This window comes from Hemitrygon akajei, chromosome 4 (assembly GCF_048418815.1).
Source record: "Hemitrygon akajei chromosome 4, sHemAka1.3, whole genome shotgun sequence".
Lineage (NCBI taxonomy): Eukaryota > Metazoa > Chordata > Chondrichthyes > Myliobatiformes > Dasyatidae > Hemitrygon > Hemitrygon akajei.
This window is the reverse complement of record NC_133127.1, coordinates 79719507-79739276: the sequence shown is the minus strand read 5'-3', so window position 1 is coordinate 79739276 and position 19770 is coordinate 79719507. Positions and strand designations below refer to the sequence as shown.

Genomic DNA, 19770 nt, shown 5'->3' with positions numbered 1-19770 from the left:
TTGTCAGGTTTATCCTTTTCTGAAAACAGATGTGCACCTGTTGCAGTCCAAGGAGGATTAGAAGAATTTGATAACGGCCTCAATTATTACCACTCTTTAATTTAGTAAACTAGGGTGTGATTCACAGGGTTTGCTGACTTCAATTTTATAAACTGCTGTAATAGTCCTTATAGAGATTTTGTCAGTGACCCTCATTAGTATTGCAAAATTCCAGGAAATATAACATTTTGAATTAATAGGCAATTGAGGTCCTGTCTTTTCATTCTGAATATGCACTTAATCACAAGATTATTTATTTCAAAGTAGTAATTACTACCGTTTCCACCATTTATATCCAGAAGCCAAGTCATAATTTAAGTAAGAACATCAACAGCAAACATTTGAATTATCTTTTCAAGGAAATTCTTCTTGATTGGAAATTCTGCCTGAGAGGAAATGGGAGAGGTTCCATTCATTCCATTCACGTGGTATCCTGATTCCTTTCACGACAATATTTAGTTTAATAACATCCAGATCTGTCACATGTACAATACAGGGGATTTCTGGATTATGAATAACCTCAAAGGTTCATTTTATTATCAAAGTATATACGCAGAATACAACTCTGAGATTTGTCTTCTCCAGATCGCCCATAAAATACAGAAAACCATAGAAGTAGTTGAAAGAAAGTTGTCAATCTCTCCCCCCACATGAAAAGTAAAAGAAACAACATCTCACAAACCCTAACCACCCCCCACAGCCCCTCCCTTGCACAAAAACTAATCGATCACCTAAACCCCAGCCCACCTATTGGCAACAAGAAGGAATGGGCGACAGCACAGGGTACAAACAAAAAGGTGAAACAGGCCAATATGAAACACAGTCTAATCCATAAATCACAGAATTTTGATAGCATCGGGGCCCGTTCGCCTCTCTGAGGGAAGTGACTCGAACCAGCAGCCCCTTTGAGGGAAGTGACGTGAACCAATGGAAATTCAACTTTGCATATACAGTCGGCCCTCCTTATCCGCGAATTCAACCAACCGTGAATCACGAAAACCCGGAAGTGCTCTTCTAGCACTTGTTTTTCGAGCATGTACAGACTTTTTGTTCTTGTCATTATTCCCTAAACAATGCAGTATAACAACTATTTTACATAGCATTTACATTGTATTAGGTATCATAAGTAATCTAGAGATGATTTAAAGTATACGGGAGGATGTGTGTGGGTTATTGTGGATCGGGATCGAAAAAATCGGAAGTTCTCTTACTAAGTAAGTCGGAACAGGTACATCCAGTATTATTAAGCGTCAGTTAGTCAAACATTTGTCTTAGTATATAGTATATATTTCACCTTTCTATGCATATAAAACACTTAAGAACGTATGTTTCAGCGCCGGGCTCGGGAACTGTTCCCGAGTGCGAGCCAGTGACAGACCGCTTTCGAGTGCGCTCTCCATCCGTGGCGGGTTGACGTGGAGGATCAAAACCTCAAAACCCCAAAACCCAATAATTAAACCACTGCATTGCTTAGTAATAATTGTAGCTTTCTTTTCCTTTTTCCAATCTTTTTATTATTATTATTAATATCAACATAATAAGATTAATACATAGATAGTGGGATTACAAACTTACAAATTTATACTGAACATGAAAGGATACACAAGCAATAGTCACAATATAATTAAGTCTTCCCACATCATGAATGATACAAATAACATATAAACAAAGCAAAACTAGGTTATATCATAATATATATTAAAAAAACAAAAAAGAGAAAAAGAAAAAAAAATTTATGCTAGAAAAACTAATCTAACAACCTAATAACTAATAAAGAGAAAAAAAGAAGAAAAAAAGAGAAAAAATAATAATAAAAAAATATGGGCTGTTTATAATATCTATAAAAAAATACAAAATCATCAGTGTTGCCAACTCCAATTCTCTCAACATATGTATAATCAAAACTGGAAAAACGAATAGGTTTGGAACAGGGTCTCATTACATCATATGAAAATATTGAATAGTAGCTTTCATTGGGGCAGGGCCTTTCTCACTTTATCCTTTAAAATTGTTCCAATCGTTGACTGACGTAGCCTAATGCTTTTCCAATGACTGATGATGTTTCACCCCTTTCCGATCGCTTCATTATTTCCACTTTATTTTCGATCGTGATCATGGTTATTTTCGTGAACAGAAGCACTACGCTTCAGAGCTCTGGCGCCAGGTCCTAATGTCCACCGCATTGACACAGGTTGAATAAGGGACTTGAGCCTCCACGAATTTTGGTATCCGCGAGGGGTCCCGGAAGCAATCCCTTGCGGATAAGGAGGGCCGACTATATTTTCCTATACTTTCCAGCTAGTAATAAAAATAAAATGTTTCATGGTGTTTGTTAATACATTGTGTATTTCATTAGTTTAGTCATAGGTAGTGTTAGGTGAAATGAAAGAATTAGAGCAAGTGTTTGTGGAGCAATATGATGTGGGTTTCTGTAAAAAAAAAGGAGATTTCTGACTTGCAGAGAAATTGGCTTACAGGTAGTTTTCAGAGATCGAACCCTTGTGTAATCCAGGCACTGCCTGTACTCATCTTAACTCTGTTGTCCATTTTAAGTTATAGCTCCATATTTTAATGTAAAACTTAAAATGCAAGTGACCTGATAAATTTCTGCTCAGCTAGTATCATCTTTGACAGGTGTAGGGGCCAGTAACATTCTCAAGTGTAAATATGAATAATAACCTTTTTAAAACTATCTTCTTTTCTAAATCCAAAAGTCAGAATCTTGCATTTTATTCTATTAGGGTAAAGTAGATCTCAAAAACTCAACCCTTTTTTATTGTTCTCTCTGCAAAACTACAATGTTACTAATTTCTGAAATCCAGATTCAGCTGCATCAAGCTTGTTCATTAGTATATTAATCCTCTTTATCCATGAACCCTGTGCTCTGATAATCTGGCAGCCTCAGGACTTGGGTGCTTGACTTGCAGATGTTCCACAATATTGGAAATTATTCCTATTAACAGTTCAGTATTTTTTTGGTTCCTATTTTTTGTTGTTATACAGAATTCATAGCAGGATTTTGAGTGGGCTCGGTGTTTAACTGGAGTGTGGAAAAATGAGGCCCCAGTCACAGTGATTTCAAAGCAGCATAGAAAACAGGGACCCTTGGTGTACATGAAGTGACATCCCCTTGAATTTTAAGTGGAGTACATGAAATGGTGTTTCCTGGAATTTGAAGAGAGTACGAGAAGTGGAGCCCTTTATGAATTTGAAGGAAGCATGTGAAATAGAGCTCCAGTGAAAATAAATGGAATTTTGGTGAATCTAAAGGGACTGCAAGAAAAAGGGTGCACTGTTTAAAAAGAGCACTGGAAACAGGGTCCCAATGAATTTGAAAGAACTGTAGGAAACAGGACTAGGTGATGCCAATGGCGAACAATCAGATTCTACAGTATCTGAATCTTTTGTATTTGAAAAGAAGGCTATATCTTACTGGGTGTGTGGACCAAAGTTTCAGTTTTCCATGCTCCCTTTAACTCATTGGGTTCTGTTTTCTGCTCTTTCAACTCACTGGGTTCAGAGGAAATGTTATATACTTCACAACATTTTCTTTAAAAAAAAATTGAAATGAAAATGTGTTGGGGTAAAATGAGTAATCCAGATAATCTGCCAGTCCAGCATCTCCAAAGTCCTGAAGAACTCTAGATTATTTACTCTAAATTGTCTGAGAAATTCTCTGTCAATAATTCAACATTCAAAGTAAATTTATTACCAAAGTACATATATGTCAACAAGACGCAAACACAAGGAAATCTGCAGATGCTGGAAATTCAAGCAACACACACAAAATGCCGGTGGAACACAGCAGGCCAGGCAGCATCTATAGGAAGAAGTACAGTCAACGTTTCGGGCTGAGGCTGCCTGGCCTGCTGCGTTCCACTAGCATTTTGTGTGTGTTGCTTTTATGTCAACGAGATTAGTTTTCATGTGAGCATACTCCTTAAATCCAAGAGCTATAATGGAACAGAAAGACTGCACCCAACAGGGCAGACAAACAAGCAACTTGTAAAAGGCAAACTGTGCAAATACAAAAGAAAGAAGACGTAATAAATAAGCAATAAGTATCGAGAGCATAAGATGAGTCCTTGAAACAATCCTGATTAAGGGTCTTGGCCCAAAATGTTGACTCTTTATTTCCCTCCACAGATGCATTTTGTGGTTGCTCTGTCTGGTTTGTCTAGTCCTGTAAGAGTTTTGTAAATTTCAATTAGATTCCCTCTTCTAAACTCAAGTGTTCAGAAACCTACCGTAGTTAATCTAATTTGCCATCCTAGAGTGGGCCTGCCATTCCAGAAATCTGTATGGTGAACTTTAATTGCATTCCTTCTATGGCGGTTATGTGGCAACCCACTTTCTGTGCAGGCGAACCAGCTCACAAATAGCCAGCGCGCAGGGAGAGACTTTGGTAATGCACCTCTGACGTCATTTCCGCCCAGAGAGGGCGGGCGCTAGGGATTAAATGCCAGTGCCGCAAAGTTTGAATAAACTAGTTTCGAAATGACTTACCGACTGCGTGTCGTCTCTAGCTCTGTATGTAGTACATAGCTACAGTTATATCCTTTCTTGGATTTAGAGCCAAAGTTCACTCAATGCTTTTTTGGGTGTGGGCTCAAAGTCCTTGTGTAATTGTGGAACATATCCACGCTCTTCTACTAAAATGTCCTTGCTGTGAGAGCCAAGCTTCCATTTTGTTTCTTGCTCTACTGTACCTGCATATTTGCTTTCAGTGATTGGTCTACAAAACACCCAAGTCTCTTTGTACATCAACTTTCTCCAATCTAACACATAAGAAAATTGGAGTCAGAGCAATCCCCCGACCGTCATGCTTGCCCTTCCATTCAGATAGTAATTAACTTGATTTAAGCTAGGCCTCAGCTCCTCTGTGCCAGATCTACATTGACCGTAATCCCTTGATATTCAAAGTTTATCTACCACCCCTTTAACAACTTCTAACGAGCTAGCCTCCACAGTTCCCTGTGGCAGTTCCAGATATTCACTGGAATTTGTGAGATTAAAAGACATTATTTTTCTGTTTTTCTTGACAAAGTGGTTATTTTCACATACATCTACATTGTAAGTTTCTGCCACATATATTCAGTGGCCTCTTTAGTAGGTATAGGAGTGGAACACTGTATACCTTCTGCTGTAGCCCATCCACTTCAGGGTTCAAGTGTTAGCCTTCTGCATGCCATTGTAACACATGATTATTTGAGTTACTGTTGCCTTCCTGTCAGCTTGAACAAATCTGGCCATTCTCCTCTGACCTCTCCCATTAACAAGGCATTTTTGCCCGCAGAACTACCACTCAGTAGACATTTTGTGCTTTTTGCACCATTCTTTGTAAGTTCTAGAGACCTTTGTGCCATGGCAGCATAGAGTGGTTAGTGAACCGCAATTATAGCTTGGGGCATTCTGGAGTTTGGAGTTCAATTCTAGTACCGCCTAGAAGGACTTTGTATGTTCTCCCTGTGACTGAATGGGTTTCCTCTGGGTGCTCCAGTTCCCTCCCACAGTCCAAAGACATATCGGTTAGTCAGTTAATTGGTCATTGTAAATTGTCCTGTGATTAGGCTGGGGTTAAATGGGTGATTTGCTGGGCAGTGTGATTGGAAGGGCTGGAAGGGTCTGTTCCATATGTATCTCTAAATAAAAAATAATAAATAAATAAACAAATATCATCCAGGAGATCAGGACTTTCTGAGATGATCAGACCCCCCCTCCCCCCAATCTGGTACCAACAATCATTCCATGATCAAAGTCACTTCCCCGTTCTGATGTTTGATCTGAACAACAACTGAACCTCTTGGCCATATCTATATTGAGTTGCTGCTACGTGATTGGCTGATTAGATGTTTGTATTAACAAGCAAATGTACCAAATGAAGTGGCCACAAAGTTATTTGTTGCAGTCTGCCTAATTTGTATTTGAAGTTTCTTTGCATCCTCCTTGCAATTCACTGTTGGGGGATCAATCTCAGGTTATGAAATTATGGATAGCACAGTTCTGGACAAACTAAAATAAGAACCTGTCTTCAGGAAATAAGATGTGTAATATCTTATGGAATTAAAACAATTTAACATCCAACTGATACTTATTGGCTTTCTATCCCGTTGAAACTACATTGGAAAAGACACCAGATGAATTCTTCTGTTATTAGCACATTGTGAAAGGTGCCACTAAAGGCACAGTTCAGGACAGATCTGTTTTGTCCCTTAACCCTCTGGTTTGTTGTATATCCTTGGAGCCATCCTTCAATGCTGATACGCAAGGGATTTATTTAGGGTGACTGCAGTTTGTACTTGGACTCCTCCACTGAATATTCTGCTAGTAGGGATGTGCTACCATTGTAAATATGTAACTCTGAAGATTTACCTGATTATATTCCAAATGTTTACTGTTAAGTAGGTGATTATAGCAATTGAAAGTGTAGTTAATAATTTTTAAAATTATATTTGTATTGAAGAAGTATAAAACATGGTGTCAGAAGAGTGGGATTCTCTTGAGTTGTTCTGGACTCTTCTGGAAGTTTGCTATGTGAATAAAGACGTTTTTATTTCTCAGTTAGTTTCCCTGTGGCTCGGTTTTATTCAGTGACAATATTGTGGTACTCTCCTCTTGATCTCCGGACAGAAATCTATCCCTGCAAAGCCATCTTTTAAGGAGGATATAATTGAGCAGGGCAGTAAAAATTCCCTTCACTTAGGATCCTTTTCCCAATTGTTGCTGCAAAGTTTCTATGTGGATCTGCATCTATCCATCTATCATCCTTAACTGTAGGACGAGCAGAGACAACAATAAAACGTTCCAAGTATTTGATTACATCGTCGTCTTGGATACATTTGTGCTCTTGATTTCAACCAGTCTTTAAAATGCAACTTTGTCAGTCGTGACACTCTGCTTGTTGCCTCCTTCCTTGCTGACCTACTGTGATACTCATTTCCCACATTATCTGATATCTGAAACTATCAGATACGGCTGTCAGCCCTTAGTCTGTGGGTAGGGGGCACCAGTGAGGTGACTTTGTTTCAGGTTCACAGACGCAGTTCACACTCCATGCCATGATGGTAGATTGTCAGAATAACATCAGTCCCTTTGATCTATCTAATGCAGGGTTTGGGGTGGTCTCTATTTGAATTGGTGCAAGGATCTCACCCCAGTGGCATTCCCTCTTGGAGTGTTATTTTGCTTGCTGGACTGGCCCAACCACTGAAAGATGTCCAGCTCATTTATATTCACTCTCATTCAGACTGGGGTTGCCTTAAGATCCCCTACATGCCCCCACCACCGCTCCCCTTACTCTTTTGGCTTTGTAATTAGAAAACTTTGAAATGTATTACATTTCCTCATCCAATTGATTGATTTATATTTTATGAGTATCTAGGGCCCAGATAATGATTGCTGTGGTGACTCACTAGTTATTGTCTGCTAATCCAAAAAGCCCCATTTCTATTTCACTTCATTTTCCTTTTTTGCTAACTTTCAATCCATGCCAGTACATTTTTTGTAACACCATGCATTTTAATTTTGCTCGATAACTTTTTGTATGGGGTCTTTATCAAAGCCTTTCTTGAATTTCAAATGGGCCATGTCCTCTGGTTTACCTTTTCTGCCGGTCACATTCTCAAAGAAACTGCTTGGCTTGTCAAACATGATGTCCTGTCCAGACATCTAAATTGACTTTTCCTATTCTGGATTGATGTTTTGCAAGTGTTAACTCATTCGTTATAACAGCCTCTGATGTTGACTAACTGATCATTGTTTTCTCTCTTGCTTTAAATAATAGGTTGTATTTGGCACTCCAAACTGTGTGAACTCTTCCATAATCCATAGAATTCTGGAAAATACTATCCATAGCATCCACTATTTCCATAGGCACCTCCTTTAGAACTTTGGGATTTACTGGTTTTTAGATTCATTAATTTCTCCAGCACAATTTTGTTCATAATGATAATTTCCTTTAGTTCCTCAGCTTTATTCTGTTCGTTGTTCCTTAACTTTTAGGAAGTTACTTGTGCCCTTTTCTGTGAAGTCAGAGCAATATATGTATCTCTTTACTCTGTCATTTCCCCTTTTTTGGTGATGGATGTTGCTTCCTTATGACAGTGTTTCATGTAGCTTTACCCATGATGTACTGGGCTGAATCCACCACATTTTTTAGCATTTTTGGTGGTCTAACATTAGGACCTTTCATGGCTGAGACCTGTAGAATTTTGGATACTGAGGGAATTGGAGGATATTGAAATTGAGGGAAATGGCCATGAGATACAATCCTTTGCGAGCATAATCAGAATGGCAGAAACAACTTTATGAGCGGAATGGCCTCTGCTTCCATTTTTTGATGCTCTAAATTCTTATTTATTAATGTATATCACCTTGTGATGAGTTTCAGTAAATAAACAACTTGTACAAGAATAAAACATAACAATTAGATGAATGACAATTACTGTGCTAGTGGAAAAATTAAAATGTTGCCAATTTTGTCATATAAACAATTATACCATATACAGTGGCATGCAACAGTTTGGTCAAAATGTCTGTTACTGTGGATAGTTAAGTGAGTAGAAAATGAACTGATCTCCAAAAGTCATAAAGTTAAAGATGAAATATTCTTTTTAACATTTTAAGCAAGATTAGTGTATTATTTTTGTTTTGTACAATTTTAGAGTGGAAAAAAAGGAAAGGAGCATCATGCAAAAGTTTGAGCACCCCAAGAGGTTTGAGCTCTCAGATAACTTTTACCAAGGTCTCAGACCTTAATTAACTTGTTAGGGCTATGGCTTGTTCATAGTCATCATTAGGAAAGGCCAGGTGATGCAAATTTCAAAGCTTTATAAATACCCTGACTCCTCAAACCGTGTCCCAAAAATCAGCAGCCATGGACTCCTCTAAGCAGCTGCCTAGCACTCTGAAAATTAAAATAAATGATGCCCACAAAGCAGGAAAAAACTATAAGAAGATAGCATCGCATTTTCTTTTTTCTTTTTAAATCTTTTTATTAATTTTAAACAAACATAAATGAAACATGAATACAGAGAGTTTGAAAGTACATAATTAATAGGTTAAGTATACATTCATATAGATGGTAATCTATATATAATAGCCTCCCAAACTCATAGTAATTACGAAAAAAGGGAGTAAATAAGAAGAAAAAAAATCCCCAAAAAAGAAGAAAAGAAAAAAAAACCTAACCATCATGGGCCATTGCATTATGTCAATTATACACAATTCTGGAAGCAGACATCACACCATCTGTAAAAAGCTGAAGATAAAAAGAGGATGGCTTCTACAACAGGATAATGATCCTAAATACACCTCAAAATCCACAATGCACTACCTCAAGAGGCGCAAGCTGAAGGTTTTGCCATGGCCCTCACAGTCCCTTGATCTAACCATCATCGAAAATCTGTGGATAGACCTCAAAAGAGCAGTGCATGCAAGACGGCCCAAGAATCTCACAGAACTAGAAGCCCTTTTCAAGGAAGAATGGGCAAAAATCCCCCAAACAAGAATTGAAAGACTCTTAGCTGGCTACAGAAAGCGTTTACAAGCTGTGATACTTGCCAAATGGGGTGTTACTAAGTACTGACTATGCAGGGTGCCCTAACTTTTACTTCAGGCTCTTTTCCTTTTTTGTTATTTTGAAACAGTAAAAGGTGGAAATAAAAAAAGTAATCTTGCTTAAAATATTAAAGAAATGTGTCATCTTTAACTTTATACCTTTTGGAAATCAGGTCACCTTCTACTCACTTAACTATTCACAGTAACAGAAATTTTGACCAGGGGTGCCCAAACTTTTGCATGCCACTGTATATGCCAATAATGTTGCCCGGCATGACACTATTTATACCCAATAAATATGTCCTAGTGACAATACATACAATTTTCCTTGGCTCATTAGTCTGCATTGGCTGTAAGTCCTTTGAGTCAGACCTACCAAATCAATGTGTAATCCTTCTGACTATAGAAGCAAACTGTGGTCACTTCATCTCTAGCAAACAGGCCTCCTAAGTTAAGTGACTTCATTCCTGCAGTAACAACTATCAGTGTTCCAGTCGATGACACATCAGCCCTGGAAATTCAAACATGTATTCTCTCTCTTCAGTTCTATGTTTTCACCTTTCTTGCTGGACACTTTCTTTTTGACCCACTTGCAGAACCTGTAAGGATCTTGGATTTCCTTCTCTGAAAGACAGTTGTCATTATCACAAAAAGATGGGCTGATGGGACTAATCATGTAGGAGCCAAACCAGCAGCTCTATTTCTAACATAGAAATTTACAGCACATTGCAGGCCCTTTGGCCCACAATGTTGTGCCGACCATGTAACCTACTCTAGAAACTGCCTAGAGTTTCCCTAGCAATAGCCCTCTATTGTTCTAAGCTCCATGTACCTATCTAAGAGGCTCTTAAAAGACCCTATTGTATCCGCTTCCACCACCGTCGCTGGCAGTGCATTCCACACACTCACCACTCTGTGTGAAAGACCTACTCCTGATATCCCCTCGATACCTATTTCCAAGCACCTTAAAACTCTGCCCCCTCATGTTAGCCATTTCAGCTCTGGGAAAAAGCCTCTGGCTATTCACACAATCAATGCCCCTCATCATCTTACACACCTCTATCAGGTCACCTCTCATCCTCCATCGCTCCAAGGAGAAAAGGCCGAGTACAGTCAACCTATTCTCATAAGGTATGCTCTCCAATCTAGGCAACATCCTTGTAAATCTCCTCTGCACTCTTTCTATAGTATCTGCATCCTTCCTGTAGTGAGCTGACCAGAACTCCAAGTGGGGTCTGACCAAGGTCTTATATAGCTGTAACATTACCTCAGACTTTTGAACTCATTCCCACGGTTGATGACTACCAGCACACCATACACCTTCTTAACAACACTATCAACCCGTGCAGCAGCTTTGAGTATCCTATCAACATGGATCCCAAGATCACTGAGATCCTCCACACTGCCAAGAGTCTTACCATCTATATTATATTTCTGTCTTCAAATTGGATGTACCAGTATGATTCACTTCACACTTATCTGGGTTGAAGTACATCTGTCACTTCTCAGCCCGGTTCTGTATCCTATCTATGTCCCGCTCTAACCTCTGACAACCCTCCACCCTATCCACAACACCCCCAACCTTTGTATCATCAGCAAACTTACAAAAGTTTGTTAGGACTTTGAGGAGATTTGGCATGTTAAGAAAATCTCTTGCAAATCTTTATAGATGTGATGGGAAGCATTCTGACTGGTGGTATCACAAGATCGCTAGAGGATGCAGAAGGTTATAGACTCAGCCAGCTCCATCACAATCCTCCCCCTCATCAGCAATATTTTCAAGAGGCAATGCCTCCTAGGTGTGGCATTCATCAATAAGGATTCTTATATTTGCACTGTACTGCTGCAAAGAAACAAATTTCAAGTCATACAAGACTGATGATAAACCTTGTTTTGATTCTGCAGATGTTGATGTTGCAATTCTTTTGAGAGTGTAATTCTTTAACTAGAGGTCTTGTCCCAGAAACAGGCTCGGAGTTCAGAAAGATTTGCTTCCACGCCACTTTTGTGGAATCTGCAAAATGTGCCAGAGGTGAGTGATTGATGTGGCAGGTGGATAATTATGAGAGCTGGTACATTCCTGCTGCTCTTTCCACCGGGCTTTTGAATACATCTGGCAGAGTTTCAAGGCTTTCAGCGTCATCCCAAGTGCACACTCTGTTTTGATTTGTCATGGGCTTTAGATTCCCATGGGTCAATGAGGATACTATATTTTGATGCAAGCAGACTTTGAGAGCATTCTTGAAGTACTTCCTCTGTATGCCAAAAAAACATCTCTTGCTGTTTGTCTGGGGTCTGATGTTAAGTGTGAATGACACAGTGCGACCATTAGGTTAGAACCTCGATGCTGGTGATTTCAATTTGGGAGTCAGCACTGATGCTGGTTTGCTTTTCCTACCATTGGATTTGACGGACTTAGTGGAGGTGATGTTAATGCCGAGGGACAGTTTTGGAAAAGTATGGTTGGCAAGGAAGGAGGTGGAATTACAGTGTAAATCCAGTCGTCTGGCTGTTCTCACCAAATGCTTGGTGTATGCTCTTGTCACAATTACCACCCTATTTTCAGATTCTAAATACTGTTTCATCTGGAGGAGACCATAGTTTGGAAAAGAAGTGAAATGGCGAGGTTTGCAATTCCTGCAGTTGCAGAGGGTGGTAAATGATATTGGAGTGATTCACTGTTGCAATGAGAACATTGCCTTTGGAATCTTGAAAGGGGAGGTAAATGTCTGTAATGCTGGCAATGTGCTAGATTGGCAGAAGTAGCACATTATGATTCATTGCAGGTGGGAGCTGTGATGATAAAAGGGATCTCTGTTTCTGGGAAGAATATGGCTAGATGTGCAAAAGTGCAATAGCACAACCAGGGTTGTTGATGCAATTGTACACTAGCTGGTTCCGTTATCTATGAATTCCCAGGTTATCCTTGCACACACATCCCTTGCTTTATTTTTCCAAAATCCATCTTTTCAAAAATCAGTGCACAGATGCAGAGCCAGCTCAGCACTAAGGCAAGTGAAGCCAGTCTAGAAGCTCGATGGATATTGGGCGACAGCTGCTCCCGAACCTGGCAGTGTGGGCTCGAGACTCCCGCCTGATGGTATTAGCTAGAAGAGACCAGGCAGATGGCACTGAACACCTGTTCATTTTCTGCTCTCAGTCTCGATGATTTTAATCTTGCTCGACACTTTAATTGGCACGGAGTAATGGAGCTGAACATGGGTTCGTCTTCCATTTAGCAGGCCTCATCACAGTGCCCACCCCCAGCAATGGTAGTATGGGCTGTACCTGGACTCTGGAGAGTCTAGTTTGCTGAATCCCCCAGGAGATAGCAAAAGCAGCAGTTTGTTCAAAAGTACATCCCTTAAAGGGAAATTACAGGCAGCGATGACAGTTCAGAAGTACATCTATTAGAGTATCTAGTAGGTTAGGGAGCAGTCTGCAAAACATCACCGTTAGCCGCCAGCATCATCTTGCAAATCTAGTAACATACACTGTGTTAATAGTTTCCAGTTGATATTTAATGTGCCAGCAATTTTGGGGTTATGGAGTAAATTGGAACAACTTAGTGGAGCAGGAGCACACTGAACAGAGTACACCCAAGGTCAGGATCACACCAAGGCTCAGGGATTTATGAGGCAGTGGCATAAACTGTTGTGTCAGTGTACTGGCTTTTGCACTGCTTCAGTGTGAACAAATTTCCCTCTCAATTCTTTGTTCTCTTTGCTCTTTACTTTGTTCTTATCTGTTCTTGTCCATTTCAAAGTTCAAAGTATATTTATTATCAAAGTACATGTATGTCACCAGTAGGTTGTGGGAACAGTTCAGTAATAGGGCAAGTGAAGTTATCCACTTTGGTTCAAGAGCCTGATAGTTGAGGGGTAATAGCTGTTCCCGAACCTGGTGATATGGATCGTGAGGCTCCTGTACCACCTTCCTGATGGCATCAGAGAGAAAAGAGCATGATCTGGCTGATGGGGTTGTTTGATGATGGATGCAGCTTTCCTGCAACAGCGCTCCACATAGGTGTGTTCAGTGGTGGGGAAGGCATTACCGTGATGGATTGGGCTCTATCCACTACAACGTGGAGGCTTTTCCCTACAAGGGCATTGGTGTTTCCATACCAGGCTGTAATGCAACCAGCCAATATACTTCCCACCACACATCTATAGAAGTTTGTCTAAGTTTTAGATGAAATGCAAAATCTTCCCAAATGTCTAAGAAAATAGAGGCATTGCCTTGCTTTCTTTGTAATGGCACTTAAATGCAGATCCTCTGAAATGCTCAGCATTTGAGGTGAGATGGTTACACCTTCTTCTCTTTTGCCTTCCCTGTTGCTTCCTCCTCTTCTCTGCTTCTGTCTCCAAATCCTTTCTCCACAATCAGGCTCTCTTCTTTGTTCCACTCCCCTTCCTCTTCCTACTTTGAATTAATAATTAATTTCCTACTTCGAAATTAATAAAAAAAATCACACATCGTAACATATTTCACACTTTATTTCCAGCTTCAAAACAAGATCACACTGAGGTTATTTTTTTCAAAGGGAAAATATTGCTTCTGATGTGCTGCTTAGAGTGAAAATGGCTGGATTCCAATGTTTTGATCTTGCAGTAACAAGATTAAATGCCTTCCATTGTGTTCAGACTTCCTGTGTGTAGCTTCAGATGTCTGCTGAGGCCAATTTTATTATTCCAACTTGTTGAGGGATTAAAAAAAAAGCTTAGAGAATGAACCAAAGCAAATTTGGTAGTTTATAGATTTTAGGTGATTAAGCACCATATATTTATTTAAATGTTACCCTTGATCAGGATTGTGGCTGAATTTTTTGTTTGATGGGTGTGTGAATGATTTGGGTTACATGGCTTCTTTGCAATTTAAAAAAAAATGAATGTACAACGTATCTTGATTTTTGATTTCAATTTACAAAGAAATAGTGTTCCACAGGGAAATCAGAGTGATTCAGGCTCTTTGGCACATAATGTAATGTGTAATTCATTGCAAATGAATAAGCACATTTTTTAAGTTTCTTGATTGAAATTAGAGGTGGCAAAAGCAAAACTATGAATATTTTTCAATGCTACCTCGAAGCTTTCAGTCTTATTTCATGGACACAGCTGCCAGTGGAATGATTATCAGTAACTAATATCAATGACTAATGACCAATGGTTATCAATGACTAAATAGATATAGGCATACTGTTTGATTAGTTTCAAAACTAACCAACATGCTGTGCAATAAAAGAAGTGTTAAAATAATGTTTATGAGTGTTGATACTTTGTAACTTCAACTTGGCTGCTGTTTATTTTAACAGAATGTTTGCATTGTAATTTTTATGGGTCTTGACTATCAGATTTTCTGTTAGGGATAAGCCATCAAATAACAGCCATAGGAAGGTCTGCAATCCAATCTCTGCTCTCAAACCAGTGTATTTCTGGATTTCATTTCGTAATGTTTATTTTTAATAGTTATTTACTTAGTGAATTTGTGCAGCAGAGGTTTTTTAAAGGGAATTTCTGTACTGTGTTTTATAAATAAAAACAATTCTTAAGTGTATTTGGGTTTTTATCTTTGCATTTCAGATCTTTCAACTGCACAGCAGAAGTTTGCTCAGTCTCTTGGAGAATTTTCCTTTGAGTTTATTGGTGATGCTGAGACAGATGATGAACGATGTATAGGTAAGTTGGCCTCTTTTCTTGTATTACTGCCATAGAAGAAAATGTAGTTGGATTCTTGATTCTGAAAATGACATCCAGAGTTTTGAAAAAAAAAATCAGTGTCATGTCTCTGGAGAAACAGTTGTAATTCTAAAATAACTGCAATATTCATGAAAACTGCGGGCCTGAATTGTCTTTTAGCTGAAATGTCCTGTGGATTTTATGCTTCGATCAGAAAAAAATCCAACTTAGCTTCAAATAACATCTTCAGATATGTAAACGGATAACAACCTTTTTGCAGAATTGTCTCCTTCAAATTGTATGAGTTACAGTAACGCAGTTTCATTGTGACTGAAGCATATGTTTCTGTTGCTAAGCACTTGTATATGTATATTACCGGTAGTTATATCAGTTATACAGATAAAGAACAAAATAAAGGGGCAGATCTGTTGTCCTCAAATCATTGGTTGTCTATACCAGGGCCATGCCTTTTGTTCCGATGTGGCTCAGACACACTCGTCTAATGCCAGCACTTATTAGAATGCAGCATTGGAGGTGAATCAACAAAGGGAAGGTTCTGCCGTTGCAGGACAAGCTAGTCCTCCAGCATTGCCAGCTATCACTGTTATTAAATGCCTATAAATGTCTCTGGTACTCATAGTTGTTCAGTAAACTAAAAAAATGTAATTTAAAAATTATTAAGATGAGCTCATTTCTAAGTTTTGTACTCATTCACTCCAGTTTTTTGGACGATTTTAAGTAGACTGAAAAGAATTCTCCAGATTTACTCCCAACAGTCGTTGGAGTGGAGCCACTGCTCTTGGCGCGGGGCCAGTGAGCAGTTTTCCCAGCCTGACGACTGGGAAATCTGTGGGAGGTTGTGCTGAGTACACAGGTGCAGGGGAAGGCTGAGGGCATATGGCAGGATTGAAGATGTCACAGCTGGCTTCGGCTCACATCAGCACTGGAAACTTGGATTCCTGTAGAGATAAACTGTTTAGACCAGGCATTGGTCTTCCCGCAAGATTGTGGTGCGTTCGGATGCAGTGGCCTCCCCGCGGCAATCAAAGATGTTTTTGATTTTTTTTAAACATTCTTATGACTGCAAGACAATACTGGCTATTAAGAACTTTGAGCACTGCAGGTCCACCTCATAATTGAGCTGCTTATTGGCAGAATAGCTGGAGCAACTGCATCGCTGCCTGCTATAGAACCATAGGATCTGGTGCGTAAAGGTAGTGTGCAGTCAGTCGAACAGCGAGTGATTTGTCTTGGATGTTTTTCTTGCAATTGCAAGACCCTGTTGGACTTTAGTAATGTGACCTACTACAAGTCTGATTCACTGATTTATTGGCGAGACCACTGGCAGTGGAGCTGCGTGGTCTTGGTTGTAGTGACGACTAGGCCTCATGTTGCAGACTTGCCTATTGCAGCCATCAAGGAGGGGAGAGCCCGGAGGCAGTGTGGCACGGCATTCATGCTGGTTTTGGTGCTGCCTTCCAGTGGAGAGAGTGAGTGAGTGAGTGAGTGAGTGAGTGAGTGTGTGTGTGTGTGTGTGTGTGTGTGTGTGTGTGTGTGTGTGTGTGTGTGTGTGTGTGTGTGTGTGTGTGCGCGCGCGCACGTACACATACACACACATATACACACACACACAATATGTTAACTGCTATCTTATATGTGCTATATGTGCTTTGTGCTCTGCGTGACTGTTGGTACTGTGTTTTGCACCTTGGCCCCAGTGGAGGGCTGTTTCATTCAGCTGTATGCATGGGTATTCGTGTATAGTTGAATGACAATTAAACTTGAACTTGAACTTGGTGTCAGATAAGCATTTCAACCCAAAATATTATTACGGTTGCTTTTCAAAATTTTTGCAGCAATAACTTAAAATACAAATTTCCTTAACTTTTAAGAATTTTTCTAACCCATCCACCAAAATCATATATCTCTTTATGTGCACAATACAAAGACCGTGAGACAGTCTGTTGCAGGGAATTAGGTTCACAGATTTGGTAAAGGGAACAGAAGACATGAACTAAAGGTAAGCTTTAACTATTTATTAACAAGACCAAGACAAAGATAAACACTAAAGCATTCACTTGGACATTCAAGTTACAGAGATACTAACTAAGTGTGCATACAGGCTCTCTATCTGCAACACACTTCCAGATATTTTTGTGGCACCAGTCTTGTGAACCCCAGTCCCTGGTGAGCCCAGAGAGAGAGAGTTCCACATGGACTGTATTTATACACTAGTAGTACTTTGATGCTAGAAGCCAGTACCATGGCATTAGCTTTCGACCGGCAGATAGTGTTAACCTTTCATACTACGATATACCCCTTGAAAGATGTGACACTGTGACACCCTGCCCACAGGCTAATATAATCCCTGTGGATGTCCCACTATGATACATATAAGATGTAAAAATACAATACCCAGTACTACAAGGCCAGTAGTCACTCTCTACTGTAGCATGATAGTCCACCAGCTTTCCTCTAGGGTGGAGTAGTTAATGAATTGGTCCCCCACTTTCTTAATCTTATTCATCAACTATTGGATTGCTCAGCCTGGTGAGCAATGTTCCCTGACTTGTCAGGAATATAGGGGCAGTTCTCTTTGGCTAATAACAGTGCATAATTTCTGCAAGCTGATTGCGTATGAACATGCAAATATTCTAAAACAATTTGATGCTGCAACACAACTGTCCGAACATCACCATTTCAGCTGACACCCAGGTTGACACATCCACTGTCTATTTGAACGCCTTGGCTGTTGGCCTCCATTGCGGACGCCATGAGTATCATTACTTGGGACAGCCTAAACGAGGGAAAGGCTGTTACCTAAAACCTCTATTATACGCCTCTTACTTCACCAGCCCTCGTGGGTGGGATGTTCATCCTGGCCACTAAGAAGATATATGTGTGGTACAACATACTCGGATAGCAGCAGCCATACCTCCCTGTGGGGAGACATGGGTAGGCCCAGGAGCTACCTATCCAATAAGTACCATTCAGTGCCCACCTTCTCAGCACCATTTGGCATAGACACAGTCGTTCCAGGTTATTGTTCCTGCTCACAATCTCTATATCCCACTGTGTGATTTGACCTGTGCTCATCATAGCACCTACACCAACATTCTTTCCCCTTCCTTGTTGGTTGGGGAATCACTCTCAGGGTTGGTATCCTATGGATTAGATAAATCATAAGCTGGGAAATACCAGCCCTTAAAGTACTTACTCCACCGGGGGTTACTAAGGCTCAGGTTCTTTAGAGACACTACTACATTATGGGATGAGGTTTGTTGGAGTGGACCGCCTCCTCCCCACTTCCCCCAAAATAGAATGCTGTAGCTGGAGAAGCTAGACTAGTTCCTCCAATAGTCCTTTTCATCTTCAAAGGGGATTGATATTAATGGTACCCTTTATCATTGGTTTGAGTCTTCATACATATCCAGTAATCTGAAACATCAGTGTGATTTGCATATTCACATGCCATCTGCAAGAACGTGTTGTAGGAACTCACACAGTAGGTCATTGTCATTGCCTCTGCTGTCGAAGAGTCCACTGCTTCATCGTTCTGCACTGTAGCGAGACACACATTCACCCCCTCCTAGTTAATCATTAGGTATTTAAATGTTTAGCAAAAATAACAAATTTTAATATTGCTTCCCCAAACCTTCCAAAATATAATTTCTAAATTCCCATTTTAACTGTCACAATTTTAAATGCCAGTTTCGCTCTGTAATCTGGGTGATTTGTATTCGCAATAGAGATGCACCGATTTCCATCACCTTAACCTGGATTCCACATGGCTGGTGTGGAATCTGGGTCTCTTCTAAAATCAATCTGTAGAAAGCAAGTAAAGTAACACAGATAAGACAAAACAAAAATCCATGCTTGTAATTTTCTTCCTTCAGAACCTTCACAATTAACTACAAAACATAGAATAAACAGTTAAATTTCCACAGTTTAAAAAAAACTTCAATACTTTTCTAAAGTAGAAAAGGAAATAAAAGTTGGATAGGTGGGGGCCTCAACACACTAACACATTCACACAACAACTTAAAGGCACATGCCCTTAAAAGATAAGGGCTCCCACAAATTCACTTTGCAGAGTCAGTTGCAAATCATTTTAGTTGGTCACCTTTTCCACTGCATAGGTTTAATTCAAACTTCCAATATCGATTGAGCCAACACATGACAGCCTTTGCGCTCTTACTCATACATACAAATACTTGCTCTTACTTTAGTGAACTCGTATGTGGCCACACCTTATGCAACGTTTGAAACCTGCAAGCCATGCACTTCAAACAATTTCAGAAAATTACTTGCTCTTAAGGGTTAACCCATTTTCAAAATATTAAACACCTGTGCTGTTTTAACCAAGCAAACTACCATGGTTGTGGCTAGTTTATGATCCTCATCATGATCATGGTATAGATCTGTGATTAAAGCCCACCAGTAAAAGGATTTAGTCCATTCTTCTATTGTGTTCCTCTCCTCCCAGGTCTTTAATTCC

At 39.7% G+C, this 19770-nt stretch overlaps 1 protein-coding gene across 2 annotated transcripts in view; it reads left to right on the top strand.

Moving 5' to 3' along the window:
* The window catches only part of arhgap10 (Rho GTPase activating protein 10), a 215826-nt gene that overhangs the window by 60370 nt on the left and 135686 nt on the right, over positions 1-19770 (top strand). For both annotated transcript variants that reach the window (XM_073042922.1, XM_073042921.1), the window contains exon 2: positions 15177-15272. In XM_073042922.1, the coding sequence (XP_072899023.1) occupies positions 15177-15272 (96 nt within the window). The remainder of the gene's footprint in view (positions 1-15176; positions 15273-19770) is intronic.